The 27,837-nt window shown below is 50.2% G+C and overlaps 1 protein-coding gene across 1 annotated transcript in view; it reads left to right on the top strand.

Annotated features, from left to right (window-relative positions):
- The window catches only part of PLXND1 (plexin D1), a 65,399-nt gene that overhangs the window by 24,447 nt on the left and 13,115 nt on the right, over window positions 1-27,837 (top strand). Inside the window, exons 9-26 of the mRNA XM_071756407.1 lie at window positions 1,220-1,324; window positions 3,445-3,534; window positions 4,151-4,244; window positions 6,548-6,711; window positions 7,780-7,931; window positions 8,051-8,150; window positions 11,239-11,378; window positions 12,089-12,256; window positions 13,319-13,409; window positions 13,547-13,822; window positions 14,689-14,838; window positions 17,888-18,002; window positions 19,056-19,163; window positions 19,644-19,756; window positions 20,921-21,028; window positions 22,064-22,194; window positions 22,589-22,787; window positions 27,620-27,766. Of these exons, the coding sequence (XP_071612508.1) occupies window positions 1,220-1,324; window positions 3,445-3,534; window positions 4,151-4,244; window positions 6,548-6,711; window positions 7,780-7,931; window positions 8,051-8,150; window positions 11,239-11,378; window positions 12,089-12,256; window positions 13,319-13,409; window positions 13,547-13,822; window positions 14,689-14,838; window positions 17,888-18,002; window positions 19,056-19,163; window positions 19,644-19,756; window positions 20,921-21,028; window positions 22,064-22,194; window positions 22,589-22,787; window positions 27,620-27,766 (2,451 nt within the window). The remainder of the gene's footprint in view (window positions 1-1,219; window positions 1,325-3,444; window positions 3,535-4,150; window positions 4,245-6,547; window positions 6,712-7,779; window positions 7,932-8,050; window positions 8,151-11,238; window positions 11,379-12,088; window positions 12,257-13,318; window positions 13,410-13,546; window positions 13,823-14,688; window positions 14,839-17,887; window positions 18,003-19,055; window positions 19,164-19,643; window positions 19,757-20,920; window positions 21,029-22,063; window positions 22,195-22,588; window positions 22,788-27,619; window positions 27,767-27,837) is intronic.

Below are 27,837 nucleotides of genomic sequence, written 5' to 3'. Positions count from 1 at the left end.
CTTTTGCATGAATTTCCAATTGTAGCCCTGCTGGCTTTATTTTAACTCTTTTGATTCCCCTAGAAGAGGCTTGGGACTGAAATTTCTCCCCAGTGCTTTGCTTTGTTGCTTTACTTCTCTTATCATGTGCATCTGTTATTTAAAGTCCTTGTTAAGGTGGCACCAACTGCACTTGGCTGAGTGTCCTGGTAGGAATGAGGCGTGTTTTCCAGAGTCAAACGGGCACTTCCAGATAGTTTCCTGATGCATAGGTGGTTTTGGGGAAGGCATGACAGAAACCTCATGCTCTCTGCATGTCCAGCCCCGAGTGTGTGTCCTGCTGGTCACCTGGGCAGGCAGGCTGTACTGCTCACCAGAGGAGCAGCAGCTCCATCTCCAGCCGAGGCACAGTGGGGTAACCCCTGCTGGAAGCCAGAAGGAAATCTTGCATGCTGCAAATAGTTCTGCTTAATGGGCCAAATTCGTTGTCTTTTACCGCAATGGCTCCACTGTCAAAAGCATTAATGTCGTTATACCCTGGGGCAATGGAGAAGCTGGCTTCGTTTCTGCTGTAGTTTTGCAGTGCGATTTACATTTCATGAGACAACAGGATGGGCTTATCATACTGACTTGTCAGCTCTAGTATCTGAGCCATCAATTTAAAGTGAGAACAAAAGTAGGGGGACAGATGACCTTTTAAAATCGTTTTTCAGCTTCATTTAGGCCTTTCATTTAAGCTGTCCTACTGCTGCAGTCCCCTCGCTGAAGCCCCTACTGCTCATTATACCCTTTCCCTGCACACACGCATGCACACACAAACCCCCACACACTTCTGAAATGACACTGGGCAGGAGGGAGGCTGCTGGAAAGTGAAATCTCTGCAGGGGCTTGCAGAAATGTGCATGGTGATGTGAGAGACATCGGCTTCCTGCTGGTGGTGGGGGGGGGTGTCACACTGGCAGATTTGCCATTGGAGATGGCAATGCCTCTTTTTAGTATCACTCCAGCCCCTTCCTCTGACATTTAACTGCATCTTAATGCCCAGAGAGGCAGCTGATGGGTGTGTGAGCATTTGCTTTTCACCTGGGAGTGCATTTTTTCAGCACAGAAAGATAGAAGTGGAGCCTGGGGGCTGGCAGCTGCCCACCTTCCCCAGCTGGTGCAGGAGCCCGGCAGGAGCATCCAAAAAGCATGCACCCAACTAACCTCTCTCTTCTTTGTCTTGTTTTGTATCTAACAGAATAAAATTGACTGTCCACGAATTGTACCTGCCTCACTGGACCCAATGCCCACAGGGGTGTCTCGAGATATTACCATCTCACTGGCTAACACAACTTTCTTTAAGGTAAATAGTTCCTGGAGAGGTGGGTAAGCTTTGGATGAGGCCGGTCAGGTGTGCAGTAAGGCAGAGGAGTCAGCTGAAGGGGTTTTGGTATGAGCTGGTTTCTGCCTTGGGAGCAGGTGATGGGTTTGTGTTAGCAGCTGGTGTCTGTGTTAATGAAAGGTGCTGGTGGAGTCCAGCCACGCCAATGGTAAGTGGGGTGCACAGCAAAGCTGCCTGGAGATGCTGTTTGTGTCCAGGCATTCCCCAGGGATCTCCATGCAAAACAGGCACATCATCAAAATATTGGAGTGTAATAAAAGTTCCTGGTTTCCTGGTGGGTGTTTGCTCCACCACAGAGAGCACCAGTGGCATGCTGTCCTGGTGCTGTGTGCCAGCCTGGCCCCACTGCCTCACAGTCTGGAAGGAAGGACAAACCCACAGCTTCAGGCAGAGAGTCCTCAAATGGCCAAACCACTGCTTAAGTGTAGCGTGGAAATATTTTCAATTTACTTCTAGTTGTCACTGTGGAGGTTTTTTGGTTTTTTTTTTTTGTTTTGTTTTGGTTTTGTGTTTTTTTGTGAAAAAAATCCTCTCTGTGCCATATTCTGGCTTGTTAATTGTAATAGCGTGAGAAGCAGAAGTGGACATCAAATGGTGCGCTCAGAGATGTGTCCCATGCCAGGAGGAATCAGAGGAATTTGGGGCAGGGAGGCTGGACATTGGGAGCTGCCTTGTGTTATTTGCAGAGGTTACTGGTACACAGGACAGCCAGGCAGCTCCTGTGGGAGAGGAGGAGGTTGGGAGTGCTGGTGGAGCTGTTGGCTTGCATGGCTTCCCCAACCCTGCCCTCCAGCACGGGGCCACAATGAGCCACAAATTCCCCGCCTGGCTGGGGCTGCTGTTTCCTGCTGGGTCCTGGGCTCTGAGAAGGAGGATGTGCCCTCCACAATCAGCAGCAAAGGGCGAGAAGTTCTCCTTCCTCTGTGGGAGCTGGAGGTGGCTGAAGGGGAAGCAATACCGCCTGTAACCTGATAGGAAATGGAGTCAGCAGGAAAGGGGCTCTGGCACGCCAGCTTCCTCCCTCCACCATCTGCAGGCTGTCCCAGGGCCCTGGCAGGATTTCTTCTCCTTTCCTCTCGGCAGGGACTCACGAGCACTGCTGGAGCTTGGAGCATCAGATCCACATGCCCCGGCCCTCGGCTGCCGCAAGGGCACTGCCCGGCGGGGTCAAGGGTCCAGGCCAGCAGAGGGGCAGGGGCTGCCTGGGCACAAGCTGTGTGCTGGAGGAGATTCCAGTTTTCCCTTCTGGCTCCATGTGTGTTCACTGAGCCAGCATCTGCCTGCCAAGAGTCTAATGCTTTCATGTCTTTTATCAGATCCATTGGTTTTCAAAAGGTGGTTAGACCTTAGTAGTGGTGGAGCATCGACCTGCTTAGAGATTGGATTTTTTTTTTTTTTTTCCTTGAGAATACTCCGCAGCAGTAACTCGGGTCAGGATATCATCCTTGTGTTATCAGGAAAACAGCACAGAAAATCTGCCTTTGAACATACTCCCGGCTGGGTCCTCATCTGAATTAGAGATTTGCTCTGTGCATGTTGGGAGGAGAAGGAAGGTGGCTTTGAGCCCAGATCATGCACTAGTTTGGGCTGGTTTGGGTGAGGCAGCTTGGGACCTACGCTGGTTCTTGGTCTGCACTGCAGTACAAGTTCCAAATGTCCCCAGAGGAACCCAAGTCCCTGTAGCCTGGCCAGACACCTTTCCCAGGCTGTGCATGCTGCAGGTCAGGAACATCTCCTGGTCTGCCTGTGCTACAGGTCAGACATGTCTCCCAGTCCATGTGCCACGTGTCCTTGGCTCCAGGAGCAGAAACCCCACACCTGGTTGTGATGTTTGACAACAGCATGCTGGGTGACAGCAAGGGCAGGGTTTGGGTTCATGTGCCTGTGCAGAGCAGGATTAATGCAGCACAGGCCCTGCCCTGTTTACAGTATTGGGTGCTGATCTTCTGACTTGAACTGTGCCTCAGGTACTGATGACAGAAACAAGGTGAGACCTGGTACCATCCATAGTGTTTGAGCAAAATGTTGAACTGCATGAAACGCCTGTTGCAGCCACTCTGCCCTTGTGTCCCCTCCTGCAGGAGACAGCTTTGGAGTGCCATTTTGGGACAGACAGGACGTTTGAGGCCCGGTGGGTGAACTCCTCCACCGTGGAGTGCATGCATGTGCTGGTGAGTCTGGGGGGTGGGCTGCCAGCCCCTGCTCTGCTGGGGCTTGGGAAGAAGCTGCTTGTTTACCTTCCCAAATGGAAAGAGTTCAGCTCAGGCAAAAAATTTGGCCACCTTTCAATGTTGCTATTTCTGTAGCTTTTATTCCAACCTAGGAATTGCCCTGAGAAAATGCTCCAGCACTCACCGAGGGGCTGTGTGTGGCTGCTGGAGGGGAAGCTGTACCTCCCAACCACAGAATGTTTGGGCTTCCACTGATCAGTGGGAGAGGAGCACTTGTGTCACCTGCATAACTCTGCATTGCAGCCTGGTGCTGAGGATGCACAGGCTGGCCAGTCTGTTAGCTTTCCTTTTTTTCTGTTCAAAATAGCTGTGAGGGCTCAGCTCTTTCTGAGGTGTGTGCTGTGCCTTTCGTTTGGACCTCAGCAAAGCAATTAAAACAGAAAACAGCCTTCCTTTCTTTCTCTTTGCTAAAGATGTGTGAAGATGACACCCTTCTGTACTGAGAAGCCATGGCCTAGAGAAGCCTCATGAGCAATGTTAATCCATGTAGTCTGTGTGTGGAACATCATATTTTACCAAGTTTCGTAAGCTCTTGTTTGTATTTTTGTGTGTGCAGCTCCACACAGCAGAAAAAAGCCATCTCTTCCCAGTGAACCTTCAGCTGAAGGACAGACCAGACAGATTTATCGACAGCCCAGAGTTGATGACAGGTCTGAGTTGAAAATATTTTTATTCTGTTCTCATCTGGTCAGCTTCAATGACTCTAAAATCCTGCCCAAGTTTATGGGTTCAGGAAAGAGACCATGGCTCAGCCAGGCACAACTCTGTTCTTCCTGTCAGGCACATGCAAAAACTGCATTTGCTCTGAGTTGTGTTCATGTGAAGGGGTCTCCAGAAATCAGCTGGGTGTCTGCAGACATCCCCTGTGCACCCGGAGAAGGTCAAGGACCGTCCCTGTGCACGGGCAGTGGAGGGGTCTGCGTGAGGGGTGGGCTGGGCCAATGCTCTCAGTCACAGCAGAGATGTGGGGTATCCCCAGAGCCAGGGAGGAACTCTTAGAAGAGATAAGGGATGAAGGGGAGGGCTCTGTGTGGCATCAAGGTCCAGCATGCTGTAAAAAGCGAGTCTTTCATTTTTCTCCTGTGCTGAGAAAGAATAAAAGGTGTAGACACATTTCACCCCTGTCCAGCTCCCTGTCTCTGGGAAGAGCACTGGGGTTCCCATAGGAGCCCTTGGTCCATGAGCAGGCTCGGGAAGGCAGGCAGTGCTGGGTCAGGAGTGTGCTGGGCCGAGGTGTGCAGAGAGGATGGGCCAGGACAGGGATGTGGTGGCTCTGGTTCTGTGCTCTGGCCACAGGCAGCATCTCAGGGCACTCATCCTGCTCAGAGCTGTCAGCAGTTACTGACTGACCTGGGTGCAGAGAGAAGGTAAATGTCTGAAGTGAGATTTGTTCTGGGGGATAGCTGTAATGGTCAGAGAGACACCATGAGCCCCTGGCCAGGAGAAGGTTTCCCCACAGAGAACCTGTATCAAGGAGGCTGATCTAGGCAGGTGTTCCCTGCTGGTGAAATAACCTTTGAGATAGCAGCACGGGCAGGCCGGAGACACAGCTTCCACGAGGAGAGGTGTCTGCACTTCTGAGATACAAAGCTGACCCTGAGGCGAAGGGAGGGAGATCTGAGCTAAGAGTATATTCCATGTGTGAGAGGAAAGGCTTCCTGCTCAGCGTAGGTGGTGCTGGGAGCGGGAACAGCAGCGGAAAGAGTGTGGAATCCCCTCCCAAGCGGAGGAAGCACTTGCTCACATGGGCTGTGTTTGCAGCCATTGGAATTTGCCAGAATATCTGGAGATCCTGTGGGACTGCCAGGCTGCTCCGACTCCTCCCCACCTCCATCGAGCGGGGAGAGTGAAATTAAAGAGGCTGACTTGCAAGCAGAGACACATCTGCCAAAGCAGTTATAAATGTGTGCACCTTTAATACTGTGTTTAATGGAATTACTGTTATTAGTGTTTATTATCTCAATATTCTGTAGCTTTTATCACTAGCTGTAATTTGGGTGTCCACTGAAGGAATCCCAGCTCTTTGCTGTTGGGTGGGACACCATCCAGTGTAACTCACTCAGTGGACTCAAGAGAAGGTGAAATAAGCTCCTTTTTTTTTTGTGGATAATGGGCCTGAGACCTCCTGTGATGCTGAAGAGGTTTCATTAGCATGAGCACAGATAGATGGGGTTTGTTAGTTGCTTATAAAGTGCTTTGAGATCTTCCATGAGCAGAAGTGCAAAGTGTGACTGTTTCTCTGGTTTATGTTCTCCTTCAATGTCTCCTCTGGGAAACAGGGTGTGAAAGCAACATTTCCTGAGTGTTTCTGGCTGTTTATCTCAGCAGATACCCACACTCCAGCAGCAGAAATCTTTAGGCTGGAGAGGAAATGTAACCTAGGGCACCAGCAAAAGAAGAGGTGAAAGCGGTGTAGAAAAATGATGTGGAAGCTGAGCTGAGCAGATCAGAAGGGAGAAGTCAATGAAAGGGGCCCATGGTCACCAGGGGGAAGGAAAGAAACTGTAAACACTGTACAGAGCACTGTAACTATCCAGTTTTTGTCAAGAGTGTGGAGGCAACGTGATTGCTTTACTAACAGGATGGAGCTGGCTTTGCAAAGCACCTTCCCATGTGGATGCTGAGAGTTGGAAACATGCAGCAGAAATTGACAAAAGGTTCCGAGTTTGAGTGTTGTTTGTTTTTCAAGGGGAAGAAAAAGGAAAAGGAGGTGCTAAATTATATTGCAGTGAGAACAAGCACCCTTGTCCTTCTGGGAAATACTCAGGATAGCAGCCAAGCGCTGCTTCATCTTGCTGTACATGCAACCTGCTCTGCTCAGCCACTGGATTTCAGATGTTGCTTGGATTAATGTAGACGGGGTGGGGGGCGTGATGTTGACTGCCTGAAGGTAAGGAAAGCTGTGAAAACCTCAGGCCCCAACAGCTCATGCCTTTTGTTGTCTCTGGTTTAGTGGAGGTGTACAACTGTGCGACGGGCAGCGCAGACTGCTCCCAGTGCCTGGGGAGGGAGGACCTGGGGCACCACTGCCTCTGGAGTGAGAGCAGCTCCAGCTGCAGGCTGCACAGTGAGCCCCAGCACACCTCGGATGCCTGCCCAGCTCCCGAGATCAGGAAGGTAAGACCTGAATGTGAGGTGGAGAGCAGCTGTGGCAGGGCAGGGGGCTGCAAGCGGGAACCATGCTTTGTCCCTGGCACAGTCAGGGTCAGGACCAGTGCTGAATTATTCGCTGACTTTCTGTGCTGTTGAGTCACCTGGTGTCAAGGACATCCTGCTAGAGCCTTCATTATGTTAGTGGGAAAAAACAGCACTGGCACAGTCTAAGTGTCCCAGAATTCCTGGGGTTGGGAAATGGGAGAAGGATTTGTAGGGTTGGCTGAGGGCGTCTTATCAGTAATAGTGTTTAATGGAGCATAACTGAAACGTGAATGTGAGCACTATCTCCAGGCACATGCGCTCTGCAGTTCTGCTGAGATTAGGAGTGGCAGAGGGACCGTGTGGTATTAGGTCTTTTGAAATGAGTTTTATTTAAATTGTAGTTGAATGAATGTTTGGGTGCATTTGGATCTGGAGTTCTGCTTAGAGGTGTTCTATGAGCCAAAAAATTTGTCCCTGACAAGTAGCAAAAAAAGAATATAGAGAAAATCTTAAAGGGATCTCCCTATGAAAAGAGAAGCTGGAAAGGCAAAATAGTTATTAAGAACATCAGTATTGGTGAGGATGTTCTTTGGGAGGTGTGCAGCAATAGCTGCTCAAAATCTGGATGCCATACCACTTCATGGAGGGGCTGCAGAACCCCCTTGCCTGCTCCTGCCCTCTGGTCACCATGGGAGAGGGCTGCTCCCCTCAAGCCCATCCTTCCCTCACACACACCAGGTGTTATCAGCACCTGCTAGAAAAGAACGGAAGGAAACCATAATTCGGGTCACAGAGCATCACAGGGCTCTCTTGCTGTTCCCTTAGCAGAGTGTAGCTCGCAAATCCAAATCCTTCACAGGCAGGAGAGCAAACAAACCCCCACAGAGCCCTTCTGCAGGGGGCACTGAGTTTGGTGGTGGGTCCTGACCAGTAATTCTGTCTTACCCATGAGGGGGCCAAGTGGGATGTGTGCCCAGGCACAGGCTCGGGGTTGAAGGCCAGAAGCTCCCTGGTGGTTCTTCTCCAACCTGTGCCTTGGTGCTGCAGATTGAGCCGCAGCGGGGGCCTCTGGAAGGGGGCACATTGCTGACCATCCACGGGAGGAACCTGGGCCGGCGCTTCAGCGACATCCTCGGTGCTGTCCGCATCGGCAGCGTGCCGTGTGTGCCTCTGCCCGACAGATACCTCGTCTCGGAGGCGTGAGTGTCAGGGGCCAGAGAGGAGGTCCCTGTCCCCCTCAGCTCCCCTGTCCCTCTCCATCCCCACTGCTCGCCCCGTTCCCTTCAGCCTCCCCCATCCTCCCCTTTCCCTTCTGCAGGATCGTGTGCCAGACCGGAGAGGCTCAGGAGGCGTTCTCTGATGTGCTGACGGTTAACATCAGCCGGGAAGGGAGGTCCAGGGAGCGGTACTCCTACGTGGTGAGTAGCTGTCTCCTGGCTGTGATTCTCACATTGGTATTCCCTGTGGCCCCCACTCCCCCAGCTGGCTTAGGAAGAGGATCTACCACAGGGAGTGTGCAGTCCTCATTGAGCAGCAGACAAGTTTCCATGCTCGTGGAGCCCTGAGCAAGGTCTGTCAGAGCTGGGCTGGAGCATGGGCAGGGCTGCATCACAGCCTCACTGCAGCCTCAGCTCCTGCAGCACTGATCACTAAGCCTGGCTCCATCATCGTTTCTCCTCCTATAAAAAGGAGCTCATTTTTCTTCCTGCTTTTTTGCTAAAGTGCCATTACAACCTGTGAGATTGGTGAGCCTTGCAAAGTCTCTTTGTGCTGTGTGAGTTACGTACCACAGACTCACATTATTTAGAACTGATTTTCCTTGCTGCAGAGATTTTCTTAGCTTTTGCATGGGAACAACGTGAAGGGATTAGACTTGAGCTAACCCCATGGCATTATACAAAGAAAAGCCCCTTATAGCTTTGTGCTTTACTATCTCACAAAGATAACTGCCACCTCTATAAACCTGAAAGTAGTCCATGCAGCTCCTACAAGGTCTCTTGTCTACAGCTGGACATGGTCAGCCCCATGTGTCCAGGGCAAACACAAGAGGATGGGTGACCAGGGCAGACTGTTAGCTCAGAGCCTTTGTGCTTCTGCTGGGTAAGAGCAGACTGTGCTGCAGTCCAGTGACTTGAAAGATGACTTCAGCCCTAGGAAAGGACATTTTCTTCCTTGTAGCTGTTGTGAGAAATTCAAGGCAGGATCCTGGAATAATCCCCCACCCTGTAGCTGATCAGGTGCTGGGTGTTCAGTCAGGAGAGGTTTACAGAGCATGCAGCCAGATGGGCACAGCACATCCCTGCACCCCACAGCAGAGCTGGGCCAGGCCATTCCCATGGTTTCTAGGTATCCATGTTCACATCCAAAATGTCTTCGAGATCCATCAGTCTGGAGTGGAGCAAGTGCCTGCTGCACTTGCTGGGGTACAGCCATGGTACCTTGGGACTGGGATTTCTGGTGCCTGGCCATCAGGATGTGTGTGCTGACTCAGCCATAGCAGTTGCTGCCTGGCTGATTGTCTTCTTGATGAAGGGATGAAGGACCTGAAGAGTGGGAAGGGGCTGGGCAGCTTCTTTGCTAGCTTTTGGCATGCAAGGAAAAGCTCTCTCAGGAAACACCTGTAAAAAGCACCAGCACTAAACAAAGCAAAAGGAGCCACAGCCAGTCACTGAACTCAGCCCAGGTCCAAGAGAGCTGTGTGTTGGCAGCTCCTGAGCAGGCTTGTGACAGAGGCTGTCCTCTTGGAGTGGGAGAGGAGCTGTTTTCTGCTCAGGTGGCACAGCAGAAAGCTGTCTTGTGTCTGTCTCAGCAAGCTTGGAGAAGAGATGAGGTAGTGCCCTGCTCTGTGCATGTCAGGGAGTGAAGCTCCACAATGTAGCTACTGCTCTGTTCCACACCAAGAGTGGCTTTCACACCATTAGCACACTAAGACATACAATAGCTTGAAGATGGAGCAGACTACACCATGCATGACTGGTCTTGGTGAGACCCGAGCTCAAGCACTGATAGCATTTTACCTGAAGAAAATCTATAAGACTGTTAGAATTGCCCTTCAGGAGAAAATCTTTTGTAAAATACCAAATATTGTGTGTGATACATCTTTAAAAGTCCCCTCTAGATGTGTGTTGAAGGGACAGTATTCAGCTGTAATTCTGGGGAGGAGGGAGAAACACGATCAAAAGACTTCTCCAGAACATTATGGCAGGCTAAGGATGAGCTGAATTATTTGCAGAAGTTGCAATGGAGGCCATCAGTGCTGGCAGAGCACTGAGAGTGGTAGCCACTGGCTCTTGCTGACGGTGAGAGCTGGAGGGCTTTGAGGAACATAAATAAGCCTCTGTGCTGTTGTTGTAGCTGCAGATTTGAAAGCACGGGTTAGGGGCCAAGGGCAGGAGATGACTGGCTGCAGGCACTCAGATTAGCAATACAGATTAGAAATACAGATTAGCAAAATGAGTCCTGTGGAAATGGGTAATGGTCAGAAACAACTGAGGAAATGGCTGCAGAGAAATGAAGCAGTCTGAGTGTAGACAGGGGCAAGGATAGCTTTTTATAAGCATGTTTGTGTGGCTAGATTGACAGGAAAGGTGCCATTAGCACCAGGCAGTGTGAGCAGCTCAGCCCATGCTCCTCACTGCCCCAGCTCGTGTGGTTTTGCTGTGGGGCAGCAGCAAGGGATGGGCTGTGGAGCTGAGCTGTTCAGTGTTTGACTGGGAATTAGCCGGTGTCTTATGGAGGGGCCTTGAAATCATTATTTGCTCTGCCCTTGGTGTCAGATCCAAACCTGACAGTGAGGTGGCCCAGTGGACTCTCCTGGGGTGCCCTGTGTGGCAGGCACAAGGGTCCAGTCGTGCATTGGTTATCAAAACCTCAATCTCATGAATCTCAGGAAGATTTTCGGGGCTGCAAGTGCAGATAACATACATGCTAATTTCTGCTGAAAATGCTGAGAGGCAGTGACTTCCCCCTTAGTTCCTGTTGCCTCAAGAGATTCAGAGTTGAAGCTTCCTTAAGATGGAGCTTGATATTCGATTATCTAGACCCTGGTGGCTGGTTTATAAATCTCAAGGTCGTCATCCACAAGGGCTTTAGCATTAGCTTCACATTCAGGAGGAAATGGATCTGGAAGGGAGAGATGGTGAGAGCTTGAATGAAGGAGACGTTTCCTATTGTTGATAGACCTTGAGCTGTAGCCAGATCTGGATCCTTCACTGGAAATCACAAGGGACTGGTAAGATCCTGGGCTCCAGTTTGGACTCATGTCTCATTTATCACCAGAATTTAGGGACTGCAGAGAATCACAGAGTTTTTACATGATCTCACTCCTCAGCACTTGTACCAGTCTCCTTGTTCTGAAACCTGGCAGCAAAAGCTTTTGTTGTGCTTCTGTTTCACAGCCTTACAATTCTGTATACTTAAATTTACTGAAGCAATTCCCTCATGCAGTGTGAAGTATCCAAATGTGACTTTACTGGCATATAAAACAGATTTCCCCTTTGTTTCTAGCTTCCTGTGGTGCAGTCCATAGTCCCCCTGAATGGCCCGAAGGCTGGAGGAACCAGGGTGACCATCAGAGGCAGCAGGCTGGATGTTGGCTCAGAGCTCCGTGTCCTCGTCAATGCCTCCAAGCAGTGCACTGACCTCAGGTGGGACCATTGGCAAGAGCCAAAGGGTGATATTGTCCCCTAGGAGACTGGTAAGAGCAGGGTTGGGAGCAGCTCTGTGTGCAGCTTTGAAGCCATGTGTCATCCCCACCATGGGATCTCCCTTGACTGCCACTGACCCCTCAGCCTGGTGTCCCCAGGGCCTGGGCCAAGCTGCCACGTGGTGCCTGACACCAGGAATGGCCTCGGTGTTGGGGTGTCATGGTGGGGGTGACCAGCAGCAAATCAAGTGCTGCTCAGTTACATGACAGTGCCAGGCCCCCCGGGTGGTCTGGAACAGGGACCAAAGCCCTGGGAGCGAAGCAGAACATGGACTTGGTTCCCAGATCTGCTGGAGGCAGGAGGCACCTGCAGGCCCAGGGTGGGAAGAAACCCCTCGTGCTGTGTGCTCCTGTCCTGTCAGTGGGGAGGAATGGGATCCTGCCCCTTCTCTTTGGCTGCACGGGACATCAGGCAGGCAGCCCCGGATGGTGCATGCTCAGAATTGCTCGTTAGCAGGCAATGTAATTAACAAGTGACTGGCACATGGCTGGAAGCTCCATGCCTGTCTCCACTGAGCACAGTGCTTCCCCCATGGGGCTTCCTGGAGGCCTGGGGCTCCAGTGTTGGGGCACAGTGCTGGGGACTGTGGTGCTGGCTCTGGTGCTCTGTCTGTGGTGTCTCTCTGGAGCTGACCCTGCCTCTCCCTGCAGCCGCAGTGACAGCACCATCACCTGCACCATGCCGTCTGCACAGATCACCGCGGCCGTGCCAGTCTGCGTCCAGTTTGAGAACAAGTCTTGTGCCAGCTACAACATCACCTTCAAGTATGAGAGGAACCCCGTTATATCAGACATCAACCCCAAAAAGAGCCAGATCAGGTGAGGCCCTTCCTCTGTCAGGGACAGCTGCCTTGTGTGGGATTTGTGGCCCTTGTTGAGATCAACATCTTAGTTTTTGCTGAATGTAGAATTGAACAATGCTCTTCCATCAAAGTGCAGAGATAATTGGAGTACCATGATGTAGCTTGTGAGCTCACCCTGTCTGTGTTTTGAGCCATCAGGCACAGAGTATACCCTGAGCAAACCCCGTGTAGGAGCCCCTAGAGTCACTGGATTTCAGCCGGGAGGCAGAGGACACTATGGGGGCTCTGTGAAGTGCTGTTGGAACACCATGACTTCATTCCAGAGCTTTGGACCCAAAGTCATTGTGACTAGAGTGGTTTTGAGAGGATGGATTTGTACCTCCTGACTGTTCCTGACAGAGACACTCTGAACATATCAAACATGATAGGGAGGAAGGGAAAGGTCAGCTCAGAGTAGAGCTGCTGCTGTCCAGAGAAGATGGGCAGTGATGGTTCTCCACCCCTTGCTCTGCCTAGCACCATGGCCCTCATTACTGTCATTGAGGGGTGCCTGTTTCCCATTCCCTAGGCAGCAGATCCAAAACAAAAAACAACTTTCCTATTTCCATCTAAATAAGAAATGTCTGGGAGATGCAAGGTCCCTGAAAGGAGTCTCTTCCCTCTCCAAGACTCACAGTTCTCTACTGTGAGGCAGCTGGTTGCTGTGAGGCAAGGGTAGGAAATATGTCCTGGCCCTTGCTATAGGAGGTTGGAAGTTAACCTTGTTCAGTGCTGTGGCTGGGGCAACCTGCTGTGTATCCCTGCTCGAGGCAAGAGGGACAGTTTGCTGCAGCTGCAAGAGATGTTCCCCCTTTCCACCACAGCAGCTGCTGCTCCTCCTTCCTTCCTTCCTTCCCTCATACCTCAGCAGCAGTGTGCTTGCTGCATGTAGGAGGAGGACTTTGGCTGTTGGGTTGCCTTTTCTGCTCAAGCAGCTGGGAAACATCCCTGGGAAAATGACAGCAGGGAGACCCAGCCATGGTTGCTGTTCTGTGTTGTCCTCTACAATCACCCTCTCTTTCTTACCTTCTCCTTGAAGTGGGGGCAGGATCATCACCCTGGAAGGAAGAGGCTTTGAGCTGGTTCAGAACGTGTCCATGGTGGTCCGTGGCATCGGCAGAGACCAAACGGTGTGTGTCCCTGTGGGGTGTCACCAGGAGCAGGCTGTGTGCCCAGGGCCCATGCTGCAGGCTGGGCTGGGAGCAAGGCTGGGTGGGAGCACTCAGGAGGTCAGGTTTTTGATGTTCATGCTCTCTCCTGCTTCCAGAGCTGTAAGGTTCACACCGATACTGTCATCACCTGCCCCTCTCCAGCGGCCTCCAACATCACTGCAGGGAGCAAGCCCGCGCCCGTTGATTTCTATCTCAATGGTCGCCTCTATGCAGACGAGCGCCTGGCCCTGGATGAGGAGATGTACCCTGAGGAGGCCTTGCACATCAGCAAGTTCAGCCTGGAGTACTATGCTGACCCCCAGTTCTTCACAGCTAAGAAGGAGAAGTGGATCAAGCACCACCCTGGCGAGCCCTTAACTCTGGTCATACATGTAAGTGAGTGGCACTGACAGCTCTGCTCCTTTTGGGATGTTGCCTGCTCCCCACTGGGGAGCTCCTCAGTCGTCAGTGCCGGCACAGTGACTGTCCAGAGGCAGGAGGGAGAAGAAGGGGATGAGGATGGGAGAGGCAGGAGTTATGCAGGAGCTCAGCCTGCTTCTCTCTTCATGTAGCCTATTCTGAGGATGCCCTTAGAGGCATGATGGCATAGGGCTGTATTTGAAGGATGTAATAGCAAGAAGCTAAATCAACTACTGGATGTATGAAAAAGAATAATGTACTGGCCTGAAATTGGGCAGGCACTGCAGAAGGTCCTGACAATAGGTATTTATTCCTGCAGACACAGGTCATGCATTCTTTTCTTGGCTACTGAATTCAGCTCAGTTAACAAGGAAGTTGGGATACAGCAGTTGAGTGCCTTGGACAATGTGCAATAGTAATTCAAAGGCCATTGTTCACTACAGGATATCCTCAATGGCAGCAATGTGCTTCAGAAACGCACTCCTCTTTCTCAGGCTCTGCAGACACATCCCCTGGCCATCTCCTCTCCTGTACATCCTTCCCCTCTCCCAGGTGGGCTCTCAGATCCTTATCTGTGGTGCACAGCAGGGCAGATCAAAAGCAGATTTTCTCCAGGCTCCGTGAGGGGCTTGCTCGTTCCATGCCTCATGCAGAGTGAGGAATGGGGAATGGCCCAGTTCTGAGTTTCCTGTGGAGCACTAGAAAAATGTCCTTGGAGAGGGAGAGTGGTCCCAGGTCTGAAAAACAGCAGGGAATATGGAAAGTAAAGCAGGAAGATCCATTGCAATCCCAACTGCTGCTCTAGAGATTGACATTCTGATTCTATTTTTGTTATTAGAAAGAGCCTGACAGCCTGGGCCTGGAAAGCAATGAGTACCAGGTGAAAATTGGCCTGATCTCCTGTGAGATCCAGATTGTTTCGGACAAAGTCATCCACTGCTCTGTCAACGAGTCCCTCAGTACCTCAGAAAGGCAGCTGCCAGTGACGGTGAGTGCCTGCAGCCTGCACAGCCCCAGCGTGTGGGGCAGGAGGGTCCCTACTGCCACCCCTACCTGCAGGGCAGGACCTGCAGAAGGCTGTGGATAGGACAGACACAGCACATCGTGTGTGAGCTGTCCCGGCATGGGATGAGGGTGAAGGCAGAGCAGAGGCTGCCCTGAGTCATGGTGAGGGGCTGCCCTGCTCCTCAGCCCAGCTGCCTGCTGCAGGGGGGTTGTGTCAGTAAATCCCTGGGCATGTGAGGTTTTGTCACTTGCAGTCATTTTCTTTCTGCCCTCCATGAGATCTGTTTGGGGATTTCCATGCAGTTTTCCATCAGCTGGCCTTCTCCTGCAGAGGAGCTTCAAGGGGACATGAGGGTCCCACCCTCACCAGGCTGCAGGAAGCCCCTGGAGATGGGTCCCTGCGTGTGACCAGAGAGGGCAAGAGGGGAATGCAGGGCTGGAAACATTCAGGTTGTTTCCCAGGGGCTGCTGTTTGATCACTGCCAAGAGTTTGGCGTTATCTTTGTGTCTGCAAAATTCACAGTACATTACTGTCCTCTTTTCCACAGGGGGCTTGACTTTAGTGTTCTTCTCTCCCTCAGTTTCCCTCATGTCTTGTGGAGCCCATTGGCCTGCAGGGATGTGGCTGGGGCTCTCCATATCTGGAGAGAAAAAGCCTCCATCTCCATGGTGTGAAGCCCTGTTGGAAGTGGGGTGGGAGCCTGCATGGTGGGCAGGGAGGAGGAGGAAGACTATGGAGGCAACGGAGGGGCAGAGGACTTGTGTGGCTAGAGGAGAGGCCACTGACAGGGCTGTCCAGTTCACTGGCTAAAGTCTGCGGTGTGTGAAATCCTGTTGCAAACTGGAAATGTGGAAATGCAGAAGTAGCAAAATTTCCCAACTCATTTTAATGGAAATTTTAAATAGGGTAATTTTGGTTTTAGCAAGAAATGAGAAACAGGGAAATCCCTTTGGGGGAGAAAAGGAATTTATGAGTTTGCGAGCCTTGGTTTGACATAAAACATTCAGGGCAGTGCTCTGGTATAGTCCCTAGGAAGCAGGAGAGTGATACTCAGCCCACAGCCCACATGGCTGCTAAGAGTGTACCAGCAGTGAGAGTGCAGCTAAATAATCAACTTGCACTCATGTCTGTGTGCACTTATTAAACCCTTATAGGTGGTTTGAGCTACTGCCTGCTGGCCATGTCTCAGGCAGCAGCTGCCTTTGTAACACACCCGTAGCAGCTTCGATGAGATGGGGCCAGGCTGGCACAGGGGTCCCACCAGGTTTGCCCCCAGGACAGCCCTGAGGGCTGTGGAGGCCTTGCTGCTTGTGGGGATTCTCTCTGTGGCACCCTGGGCACCAAGATGGTGCCACCATCCCATAAACCAGAGTATGGCTCCCTGTGACCCCCAAGGTGTCCCCAGGAGTCAGAGCCTCAACAGCTCTTCCCAAGAATGGGTTGTCCTCCAGCCCTAGCTCTTCTGCACCTTCCCACCTGCTGGTAACAGAAAATGTTGCCATTTAAACTGCAGCCTGATTAATTCCCCTTACAAAAAATTGTATTGGGTTGACCTATGCAAATAAACAGGAGAAGCTTGCTGAGGCCTTCAAATCCACTTTTTGTTCATGACCAAACTGTTTCAACACTGAATTAAACAGCAAGCGTGGGATTTCTCCTCTGCAAATGCAAAAGGTTGAGTTGGTGGGGTAAAAAAAGGCACAAAACACATTGAGAACTTGCCTCATTGCAGCAAGAGGTGTAAATCATCAGGCTAGGCAGCGTGCTGTGCAGAGTCAAACAAAGCTCTGCAGAGGTTTGTCCAGCACTTGCATCTCCCCATCGCCATCCCACATCTCTGCTCCCAGCCAGGGGGCACTGGGGAGGACATTGAAGCCCTGGGTGTTGGACACTGCCCAGAGGCACCACCTCAGGAGCCACCAGAGTGGTCTGGAGGGGTTGCAGGTGGCAGGGCAGTCTTTCCTCTGGTGGTGGTGGAGGGAGCAGTGCAGGGGTGGGTGCCTTCAGCTGGTAGCATCAGTGCCACCACCAGAGCTCCGGGAAGACAGGGATGGGATTTCCCAGCAGGCAGGGAGCTGTGTGCTACGCCATGTTTGATGCATGGATAGGTGGGAGGAAGGTCCTGCTCAGGGCACTCCTTTGTCCCAGCTGCTGAGGGATGACTGTGATCTAACCCCAGTGTGCAGTTTTCCCAGAGATGCTCTGTGACACCAATGTAATAATAAAATTATTGCATCTTTTCCCTTCCTCCTTTTTTTTTTTTTTTTTCTTCTCAAGTTTGTCTCGTTTCTCATTCCTTAAAAAAAGTGAAACTTGCATTTTTGGAGGCAGAAGACTTGCATAGTCACAAGTTTTTCATAGCAGATGATGCTGATGCCCCTTTCATCTAGGGGCTTAGGGAGCCTCTGATAAACAGTGCCAAGTAAACTGTCCAGCCTGCCTGTGATGTCTGCTGGGCTCTTCCCTTCTGGGCATCAGGAGACCAAAGCACTGAGCTGAAGTGGTTTGTGCCTGGGAGCAGAGCCAGCACCTCCTGACACCCAGTCCACTGCTTTAGCCACAGGATAGTTACTCCTCTCTCATTACTTATTTTTATTCCATTGCTTTATTTATATTTCAAAGTATTTAAAGTTTCTTTACCTTCCTTCTCCTGAGTGGCAGCAGTTCTGCTTTTGGAGGAGAAAGAAGAGTGCAGCTGGGCTGCAAAGGCCATTCAGAGGTGTAACGGAGTTGATGATGAGTGGAAGTGGTTTCCCAGTAAAAGTTGTAGAGGCAGTACTATGTGGGCTGGCCTTGGTTTCCCACTGTAGGACGCAGGAAGGGAATTGGGCTCTTTGAGACACACCAAATCCCCAGGGTACATCAGTGAAAGGCACAGCCCAACCTCCCCATGAAGCCTGGTGGGCTGGTCAGCGTGTCCTTGGCCACGTTCTGCCAATCCCTGCCCAGTGGCCTCTCCTGCTTGGCCTCTGAGCCATTTGGTAACATGCTGCTGAGCTCCTGCTTTCCCTCTCTCTTTCTCCCTCTCCAGATCCAAGTTGGAAAGTTCAACTACACAATTGCAATGCTGCACCTCGGGGGAGGAGAAACTGCAATCATTGTCTCCATTGTCATCTGCAGCATCTTGCTGGTCCTCTCTGTTGTAGGTAAGGGAGCAGAATGACAGTTTCCAGGCTGTGCTGAGGTTCTTCTCGTTGCATGTGGAAGAGCAGAGGACTAACTCACAAGTTAGGAGAACTCTGAGTGCTGCAGGTGTGCACTTACTGGGTGCAGCAAGTGGCCATGCTTCTTTGTGCAGGACCAAGCCAGTACCAAAGCCTTCTGCAGCATGGAGCATTTTCTGGCTGACCCCCTCAGTCAACAACTCTAGCCTGCGATTTTTATAAACTTACCCTTTCCAGCCAGACACTTACAGATACTCTAACACAAAACAAAGAAGGGTGTGAGAAACAAGCCTTGGGCTCGTACTGACTTGAACAGGGCTTGCTCACAGGAGTGACTATCCCAGACCATCCCAAAAGTCCACCTGGCTGTCCACCAGCCCAAGGTTCTGCCACCAGTGACGCCAGTGACAGGTGCCTGGCAAAGAGCATGAAGAGCAGAGCGAGTGTCCTTACCTCCAGAGCTGGAGCAAGACAGAGCAGTTTGCCAGCCCCACTGGGAGCTGTGCAACACACCTGTGTTTGTTGGCTAAGTTATCTTCTCATCACATGCCCAGAATGGCTGTGCAGCAAGAAACCTGTCAGCTTACAGCAAATGAAGTGTTTCTAATGGCGATTTAATTTATTTTTAATAAAGGTTATAATGCACAGTATTTATTAAATGCATCACCCCTCATTAGAAACATATTTCTGGAGGCATGGAATGACTGTCAGACATGAGCACTATACTGCAAGCAGTGAACATCTTGAAATCTGTATTCATTAATCAGCTGGAATACATTAATAAACCAGTTAAGATTAATATAGACAGTTCAGACCTAAATTGAAGATGGCAGTTACAGCATAATTATTAAATTCCATCTGGTTTTACTTATTTATGGATAATTGGCAGCTGCCTGATCAGATACCAGTCTTGGTGTTGTAGGTGTTAAACCAACACTGAGTTTAGCTTTCTGCACCCCTGTCAGCAGAGGACCACTCTGATCCCAGCTGCAGCTGCTCCTAAGCCTCAGTCCTTGTTCCCTTCCTTTTTTCCAGCTCTCTTTGTGTTTTGCACAAAGAGCCGCAGAGCAGAGCGATACTGGCAGAAAACTCTGCTCCAGATGGAGGAGATGGAGTCGCAGATCCGGGAGGAAATCCGCAAAGGTAAGTCAGTGTGCTGGGCACCAAGGACGAGCCAGGACCTGGAGGGGATGCTGGAATTACAGAGTTGGAGCCATTCACCTTCTACTCTGTAGAAGTGCTTAGGAGTGTATTTTATGAGAATTTCTGTCACCACCTTTGAGCTATAGCAGGGCTTGTGGAGGAGGCTGGAAGTGTGGCTGTGCTGCTGTCTTCTGCTTGACTTGGGCAAGCCACTGATCATCAGTGCCACTGGCTTTCCTGTCTCAGGGCTGATGGCCTTTGAGACGTGTCCTGTCAGTGCTGAGAGACATGATGTGTAGTGCTGATGGGTACACCCTGAGACCAACCTGCTGCTTCCCAAAAAACCTGCTTCACCTGCTGGCAGGAATGGCAGGAGGAGGTAGAGCTGTGACCTGTCTGTTCCAGCTCCAGCCTGCCGGCTCACTGCCTCAGCTTCTCAGGGATGGGAGCTCTTACCATCTGTGGGTTGCTTTGTGTAAGGTTTTGCAGAGCTGCAGACAGACATGACAGACCTGACCAAGGAGCTGAACCGCAGCCAGGGGATCCCGTTCCTGGAGTACAAGCACTTTGTCACCCGGACATTCTTCCCCAAGGTAAGGCGATATGGTGTTTCTCGGGCACCTAATTGTTCCCAGCTCCTTCCTCACCAGAGCAGGGCTCTGCTTTCTCTCTGCTAAAGGGTTATTACACTGTAACCAGATCATCCCACTGTTGTATATTTAGTTGTCACAGATTTCAGCCTCAATTATCATCAAAAATTGAGCCACAGCTCCTGGGGTGTGCAGTAGGGTCGGGCTTGCTGGCACAGGATCAGCAGCAGCACCATCCCAGGTTTGCTCTGGCCACCCGTTCCCTGCCAGCAGACAGCTCTTGGGAAGTTGCACCCTTGCAAGTGCAGAAAGTGCTGGGCACTCCCCCTGCTCCCAAGTGTCACCCCACTCTGCTCAGCAGAGGCAGCAGGGAGGCTGAAGGGCATTTCTCCCCTTGTTGTTCTGGGAAAGGGGGATTTTTGCTCCTCTCAGCATGCCACCCAGCACTCCCGGCTGCTCTGCATGTCCTCCTTGGATGTCTCTGTCTCCCGCTTTCTGTCTTCTCTGTCAATGGCAGGGTGCATGATGCCCCCTCAGGTGCCCAGTCCCAGTCTGTCCTCTTCCAGGGCCATGCCAGATGCACTGGTGCCATAATTCCCATCACCGGCTGCTCCACCGGGTCACTGAGCCCTTCACAGTGGCTGTGTTTCACCCCTGGGGCAGCTGGATTTCAGTGGTGAGGAGTGAGATGATGATTTATGACTGAGAGTGTTTCATTAGTAGTTATTAATCAGGTTTTTAAGTTACTCAGTCTCTATATATCTGCACAATCAAGTCTTGAAGGTTCAGGCTGCTACATGAATGTTAGAGATTTAAACATCCTTCCCATCCGTTTCAAAAGTTACATATGTTAAAGCACCCAGTACTTCTCTATTTTGACTTAGTCTTCTATAATGCTTTCTCTTCTGGGATTTTTCTAGTTGTCAAATGAGTCTATTTGTAGTCTCCCTACCTGAACAGCCTCGTGTCTGCACAGACATCTGCCTCCCCCAGGTCTTGTGTTTGCTCATTCAAGAGGCTTTTGCACAGTAAACCATACCGATGCATGTCTTCCTAATGGGTCCTGATGACACGTTTCTCCACCTCAGTTCCTTGTGGAGCAGGGGCAGAGGAGGAGGTCCCCAGCTGGGTGCAGCTGCCCTGCCCTAACACTGTGCTTGTTTGCAGTGTTCCTCGCTCTATGAGGAGTGCTACATCCTGCCCTCCCAGCAGCTCAGCTCCCAGGGGGGCTCCCAGGTCCAGGAAACTCATCCCCTCCTGGTGGGAGAATGGAAAGTGAGTAACCCACTAACCAAACAAATGCTCTTGAGTGATTACTAACCACACTTGTGTGTGTTGACAGTGCCATGTGTTTTCTTGTGGTGGTGTGGGGGATGCTTGATCACTCAAAACAATTAACACATACCAGCATTGCATCAGCTTGGGCTGGTTGGAGAAGGAAGATCTGTGGATCTGCCCTGGCGTGAAGGAATGTTGTCCTGAGATCCTTCCCAGCTTTGCTGGGGGATTTTCTACCTGGGTGTATCATATCATGTGTCACTTCAGTCCCATAAGCTGTTCATCATAAATGAAATTTCCCTCAAGCAGGGCCCTGGTAAAAACTGTTGTGCGCAAGAAGTAGGAACTGAAGATTATCAGAGGATCACTTAGGTGGGAAGGGAGATATGCTTAAAGCAGCTCCAACAAGATAGAAGTCCAGCTGTGTCACGTATGTTCAAGGATGGAGATCACACAGCCTCTCAGGGCCTTGTTCTAGTGTCTGAACACCTTAAAAGTGAAAGCTTCCTTACATTTAATCAGTGTCCCATTCTCCATCTGGTGTCCCTTACCTCTTGTCCTAGCAATGTGCAGGCAGAGAAGAACCTGGTTCTGTCTCCATTGGAGACTGAGCTAAGATCTCCCCTCACCACTTTTTTTTAAGGCTAAACCCAGCCCTCTCCAGCTCTCCTCCTACACCCACCTGCTGTTTCAGCAGCCTCAGCTGCATTTTCTCTGATTTGCCAACATCTGTTGCATACTGGGGACCCCAGACCTAGTCAGGGTACTCCAGGTAGCCTCACAAGTCTGAGTACAGAGGGATGGTCACAGCCAGTGCCCTATGGTCCAAGCTGGTTTTGATGCAGCCTCAGACACAGCTGTGCCCATCCCAGGGAAATGTGCTGCTGACTTGTGTCAAGCAGAGGGAATAAGGGGTCGTCAGCTCAGCACCTCTGCATTCAGCAGGGACTTCACTGCGGTCAGAACGGATAAAAGCTGGAGGAAAACATCAATCAAGGTTTTTCTCACTCTGCTTTCTAAATTTTTGTTTAGATTCCTGAAAACTGCAGACCCAATATGGAAGAAGGAATCTCGCTGTTCTCCACCTTGCTCAACAACAAGCACTTTCTCATTGTGTTTGTCCATGCTCTTGAGCAACAGAAGGACTTTGCTGTTAGAGACAGGTATGAACTTCAGAACCAAAGACCTGGCAGCTGGAGGAGATTGATTTATTCCTAACCTGTAAGCAATCCAGCCCATGTCTGGAGCTATGCCTTTCAGTTGAAGGTTGAGTTAAACTTTTTTATTAGAAATGGATGGCCATAAACCTCTGTTATCCTGAAGGCCACCAAAAAATACAAGGAGGGACTTGCTTGTGTTTGTATCCCTGAATACTTGTTTAACCTGCAAGATGGTGTGAGCTGACTCAAGGTCCTTCAGTGAAGGAGAATTTAAAGTTTTAACACCATTGAAGATACTCATGAAGATTGTCTTTGGGTTTGGGGTTTTTATTTATGCCAGTTGGCAGTTTAGGCTTGTTGGATTGGTGCTTGAGTCATGCACAATGTTCTGTTTCAGATGTAACCTGGCCTCCCTGCTTACTATTGCATTGCATGGCAAACTGGAGTATTACACTAGCATCATGAAGGACCTCTTGGTGGATCTAATAGATGCTTCAGCTTCCAAAAACCCCAAGCTGATGCTGAGGAGAACAGAATCTGTGGTGGAGAAGATGCTCACCAACTGGATGTCCATCTGCATGTACAGCTATCTCAGAGTAAGAGAAGTAGATTGCTGCTGTGGTGGGTGGGAGTTTGGCTCTGCAGGCAAGGGTAGTGAGTGGTGCACCTAAATGTCTGCCAGGATTGCCACTGGAATAGTCACTCATAGTGGACAAACTCCAGAGTGTTGAAAGGTTCAAGTGGCCAGGCAGGTCTTAGCAGGACATGCAGGATGTGTGTCCCAGAACCCTGGCTGTCTTGTGACAGTAACAAACAGGAATATATTTGGCATCTCAGAGCACATCAACAGCCCATCTGCTCAGTGCTTTATCTCCAACATTTGCCAGTTCTTGTTGGAATTTCCCAGAAGAATTGAGCAATATCTTAATTGATTCCACGGCAGTTAATTGGAGGACACCCCACTATACCCACAGGAGAGGGCCTGGAAAAAAAAACCTTTGAAAAAAACCTCTTTTCCCGAAGTGTTTGCTATAGCCACAGAAGCAATGCTCTATTGTCCTCAGACATATCATAGTGTCTTCTGATCCCAGCTGTTGATCACTTTTTATCCTAAAGCCTGTGGGTTTGTTGTTCATAATCTTTCATTTTAGCTCACATAATTAGCCATTATAATGAAAGACAACTTACAGCAGCAAATGAGGATGGCTGTGCCAATGCAACACAACTATTGAGCCCGTAAGAGCAGAAAAGGATGAATTAGTGAATTTTTTTAAATCTTCAGTTTTTGTGCCTGTACTTAAACCAATGGAGAGAAAAAAAGTGCTGATCTCTCCTTTTGGAGAGTGGAAACCACATGTGAGGCAACTGATCCAACTCCAGTTTGTGCTAAAAATGGACATTGTGCAAGAAAGCTTTCTCAGGGGAAAAAAAAAAAAATGAGGAAAGAAAATTGAGTCTTATCACATGGGCCTGAAGACTGGGACATGTTGCATGCCTAGTGAATGTTGAGGAGCTCCCAAGTGTGAGCACACCACCCTGCCCTGGCAGCCAGGATGGTCCAGGGTCTGTGCTGGGGCCAGTGCAGAGAGGGGAGCTGCTCAGACAGAGGTCTCCAGAGAGGCCCTCTGATGGCCCCAGCCCACACGAGCTCAGATGTGTGAAGAGATGGGGGGGTCTCAGCTGAATCAGAGAGCCAGGACCTCTCCTGACGTGCAAACGAGTGCAGAGCTGACAGACAGCACCTCACCACACAGGGGGTGGTTTCAGCTCAGGGCTGTGATTTAAATAATAGTGATAGTCAAATGCCTCCCTTCTGCCTTGCATCCCTCTAGATCAAACTCTGTTGCCTTCAGAGGGGCATTTCTTGGTTAAAATGAAGTCTGCCTGCCTGCCTGTAGCATTGGTCTGTCAGCCGTGTGACGATGGGTCTGCTTCTCATTCTGGAATTATCCCCATTAATCACAACCTCTATTCGAAACAGCTGCTGCAAAGGTCCCTGCATTGTGCAGTGGAAAAATTCCAAGTGCTTGTATTTTCCCTTGTAAGTCAGCGCTACATGCTCGGAACATTTGTTTCGTATTAATGCTCTGCCTAACAGTCCATCCATTTGTGTTTTGGGGGAAAATGATTTGAAGGAGCTGTCTTCAACTGGGAGGGAGCTGCAGGCCACAGTTGCTTGTGGTCTGAACATGTGGAGGGCACCTGAAGGCAGGGGAGTCACCACCCTGGCAGGAGATACGATGGAGAGCTAGCAGCAGCCTTGCTGCCTGGGGAGGGATTCAGAGGAGACCTTCAGCATTTGCACAGTCTGCACAGACCTCTGTTTCTGAAGAAATGAGTGAGAATACAAGATAAAATAATCCACATCTCTAATTCCTGCTACAGCTTTGGTGAAAAATAGCATTCCCCATGAGATACCATGGACCACTGTGCCTGGCTCCTAACCAGATCACAGGACTGGGAGTAAAAGGAAAACTAATGTCCTGGAATTCAGCTTTTAGGTCTGGAATCAGGCATCCCAAAGTTTTGCATGGGGGTTAGAGCTGAGGTTTAGTTCTTCACAGAATGCAAATAGGCAGTCATTCCAAAATTAGCAGGCACTTGGGATAGGTAGCTGTTTTCTGCGCTTTTCCCACCCCAGCCTCGCCAAGGCATTTGGAAATGGCTGCAACATGTTCCTAGGAAGACATCTCTAATGACTTGTGAGCCTCATTAATAGGGCAGCAACATGTGAACCCAGTCTGTGCTCTAAACCTTTTTTTTCCCCAAGCATATAAAAACGAAGCCCTCCCACACTCATCGTGCATGAAACAGTTCAAGTGATGCCAGTGTGCACTGTGATTTCCATTACTGTAAAGAGATTTCAGTGCCCTGGGTAGCTTTAAGAGCTCGTAACAGTTCAGTCAAAAATGAAAATGAAGTCTCATTAAAATACATTCACAATAGGAGCAAAAAAGGCCCCAGACTATGTTTTTTTAAGTATTTTTTTGTCCTGAATCAGCACTGATCTCTTCTAGTTAAACTTCCTTTCTTCCAACCAGCCAAGTCCAAAGACAGTTTTGATTCATTTCCAGATGAGTTTTCTGAACAATGCTTGAGGTTTCCAAGTTTGCCATTTTATCTCTAAGTCCCCTCCTGCCAGCCTTTCTTTCCCCTCTTTGAAATTTGCTGTCTGATTAGCACTTTTGCAGATTTCCATAACATCCCACAGTTCCTGAGCCTGAAAGCCAAAAAGCCAGACAGAAACAGTATCTAGCCAGTGGAGCACTGCCGTAATTCCCACCCGGGGACTGGTGCTGCTCCTGCCTGTTCTCCCTGGGACATGGGAAGGGCCACACAGTCAGCCCAACCTAAAGAACTCCTGTATTGCAGGACTTACATGTTTTTAACATTTTTGTAGCAGCCACGTAGGTGTTGGCAGTCTCCTTGTGTCTCTCTGTGGCCAGAGCCGTGGCCATGGCCAAAGCTTCCCACAGGGAACAAGGGGCAGGATCTAAAACCTGGCACTCAGTGTAGCTTTGGGTCTGTCCCTGCCATGTGCTCACACATGTATGATGTCAGCAGGGTTCCTGCTGTTTCAGGGCCACCATCAGGATCTGTTGGTGCTTCTCATGCAGGGTCAGCCTGGCCCTGCCCCACTGTTTACATTAAGGGAGAGCAGGTTCTGCACCCAGGAAACCTCTCCATGTGGGTGTCATCCCCCTGATTGTTAGCTCATAGTCCCAGCTTTCTCTTTGTCTCCTGTTGCTTTCTCCACTCTGTTTGCAATCCTCAGTTTCTCCACATCCCCATGATTTCATGTTTTTCTCCTTTCTGGAAGCTGCACCTTCCTCCATTCCCAGCACTGGCAGCTTAGATGCTCAGCCTGTTTTATGCTGCCTGCTCAGAGGGAGCTTTGCAGGAAGTCATTAAACCCCAGCAGAAGGCCCAAGGAGCTCCCCTGTGTTCATAAAAAATGCTGCCCTGGGCAGATGAAGGGGGTGCAGGGCTGGCACAGATGGTGTGTGCCCACCTACAGCCCTGCTGCTGTGTCTTACCCTCAACTGTGCCGAGTGCAGCTGGATCAAAATTGACATCAAACTAATTGCTTTGGCAATTATAGGGCAATTAGAATAAAAGAATCACCAAGTCTTAATTAAGAAGCAGATTGAACAGGATTTAGCAGCTCCTAGATGAGAAATACCAAATCATTCAATATCTGTTGTCTGGAGTAGGATTTCAGATGGCAGGAGTGGTTGTGTGGGGGGTGTGTGATGCTCAGAAAGTACATATATGTGCAATAATTTGCACTTGCCTCATTGGAAGGAAATTGCACATGAATGTTAGGAAGATTGGGTTGTACTCCATTGCTGAAAAGTTTCTTAAGAAAATAGCTTATGTTTTGCTTGCACATCAGGGTAGCAGACAGAAGTGGATCAGAAGTCTGGCATTAAACCATGCAGCTGAACCAAATCCCCAATAGCTGGTCCCAGTTACGTTTTCTGTTTTCATTGCAGCAATGTCACAATTCACCTCTCTCCTGTAAGATGGAGTTTGTTGAATGTAAGGAGTTAAATGGTGTGTTTGCTTGCTGTCGCATGGGAACAGCTTGTTGACCCTGATCCTTTCTGCTTTGCTGTGATCAGGACTCTGCTGTGGTATGAGAAATATGAACATGAGTTCCCAGAGCCACAGGCACACACAGTGGGCTCACTTCCATGGAGCTCAGTGGCAACCCAGGCAGCTCATGGAGAGGTTCAGCTGAGGCCTTCGTGAGAGAGTTGGGTTCCCAAATATCCTTGTATATCTGGATTTTTGGGCACATCAGCCTGTCCTTGTCCTGCCAAGTGCAGTATGTTGTACAGTCTGTGCTCTGTCAGATTGCAAGGAACATCTCTGCACCAGAGTATGCCAGATTCTCCCTGAAGTTCTTGTGTAATTACACATGTAAATTAATGCACATTTGTATTTTTCTGAGTATCGTGCATGCACGTACCCACTCAGCACAGCTATGCATATGCCCCAACCTTCTGAGCAGTACCCGAGCACTCTGCCCGTGAGACGGCAAATGCTGGCACAGCTTGTTGGTTGGTGACAATCAAGAGCCCCACGGCACTTGCCGTAGAAGTTGGATAGGATGTGTTGATGCTGACAGTCACAGCTCACCCGCCCCAAAATTGCCTGTGGCTGTCGTCAGCTGTTATGTCCTCTTTCCCGTCTGTGCTGTCACATTGCCACAGGTCTGAAAACTTCTGAGCATCCTCAAAGAGGTGCTGGCAGGAGCTGGGGTGGTGATGGCACTGAGCACCACTGGCACAGAGCTGTCCTTGCTCCTTGCTGTGCAGAGGCACCTCTGGTGTCCATGCAGAGCCTGGCCCCAACACATGACGGGCAGGAGTTACCACCACCAGGCTGGGTTTGCTTACTTGTGCTTCTTTTCTTCCCTCAGGAGACAGTTGGAGAGCCATTCTTCCTGCTGATCTGTGCAATCAAGCAGCAGATTAACAAAGGGTCCATTGATGCCATCACGGGAAAAGCCAGGTACACGCTCAACGAGGAGTGGCTCCTGAGGGAGAACATCGAGGCAAAGCCAAGGGTGAGTGCCTGCACCCAGAGTTCTGAGGGACAAATACCCTGGGCAAGGCTTTGATCCAGTGCCTGTGCAGG

The sequence above is a fragment of the Heliangelus exortis genome, chromosome 12 (assembly GCF_036169615.1).
Source record: "Heliangelus exortis chromosome 12, bHelExo1.hap1, whole genome shotgun sequence".
NCBI lineage: Eukaryota > Metazoa > Chordata > Aves > Apodiformes > Trochilidae > Heliangelus > Heliangelus exortis.
This window is presented reverse-complemented; position numbering and strand designations above follow the sequence as displayed.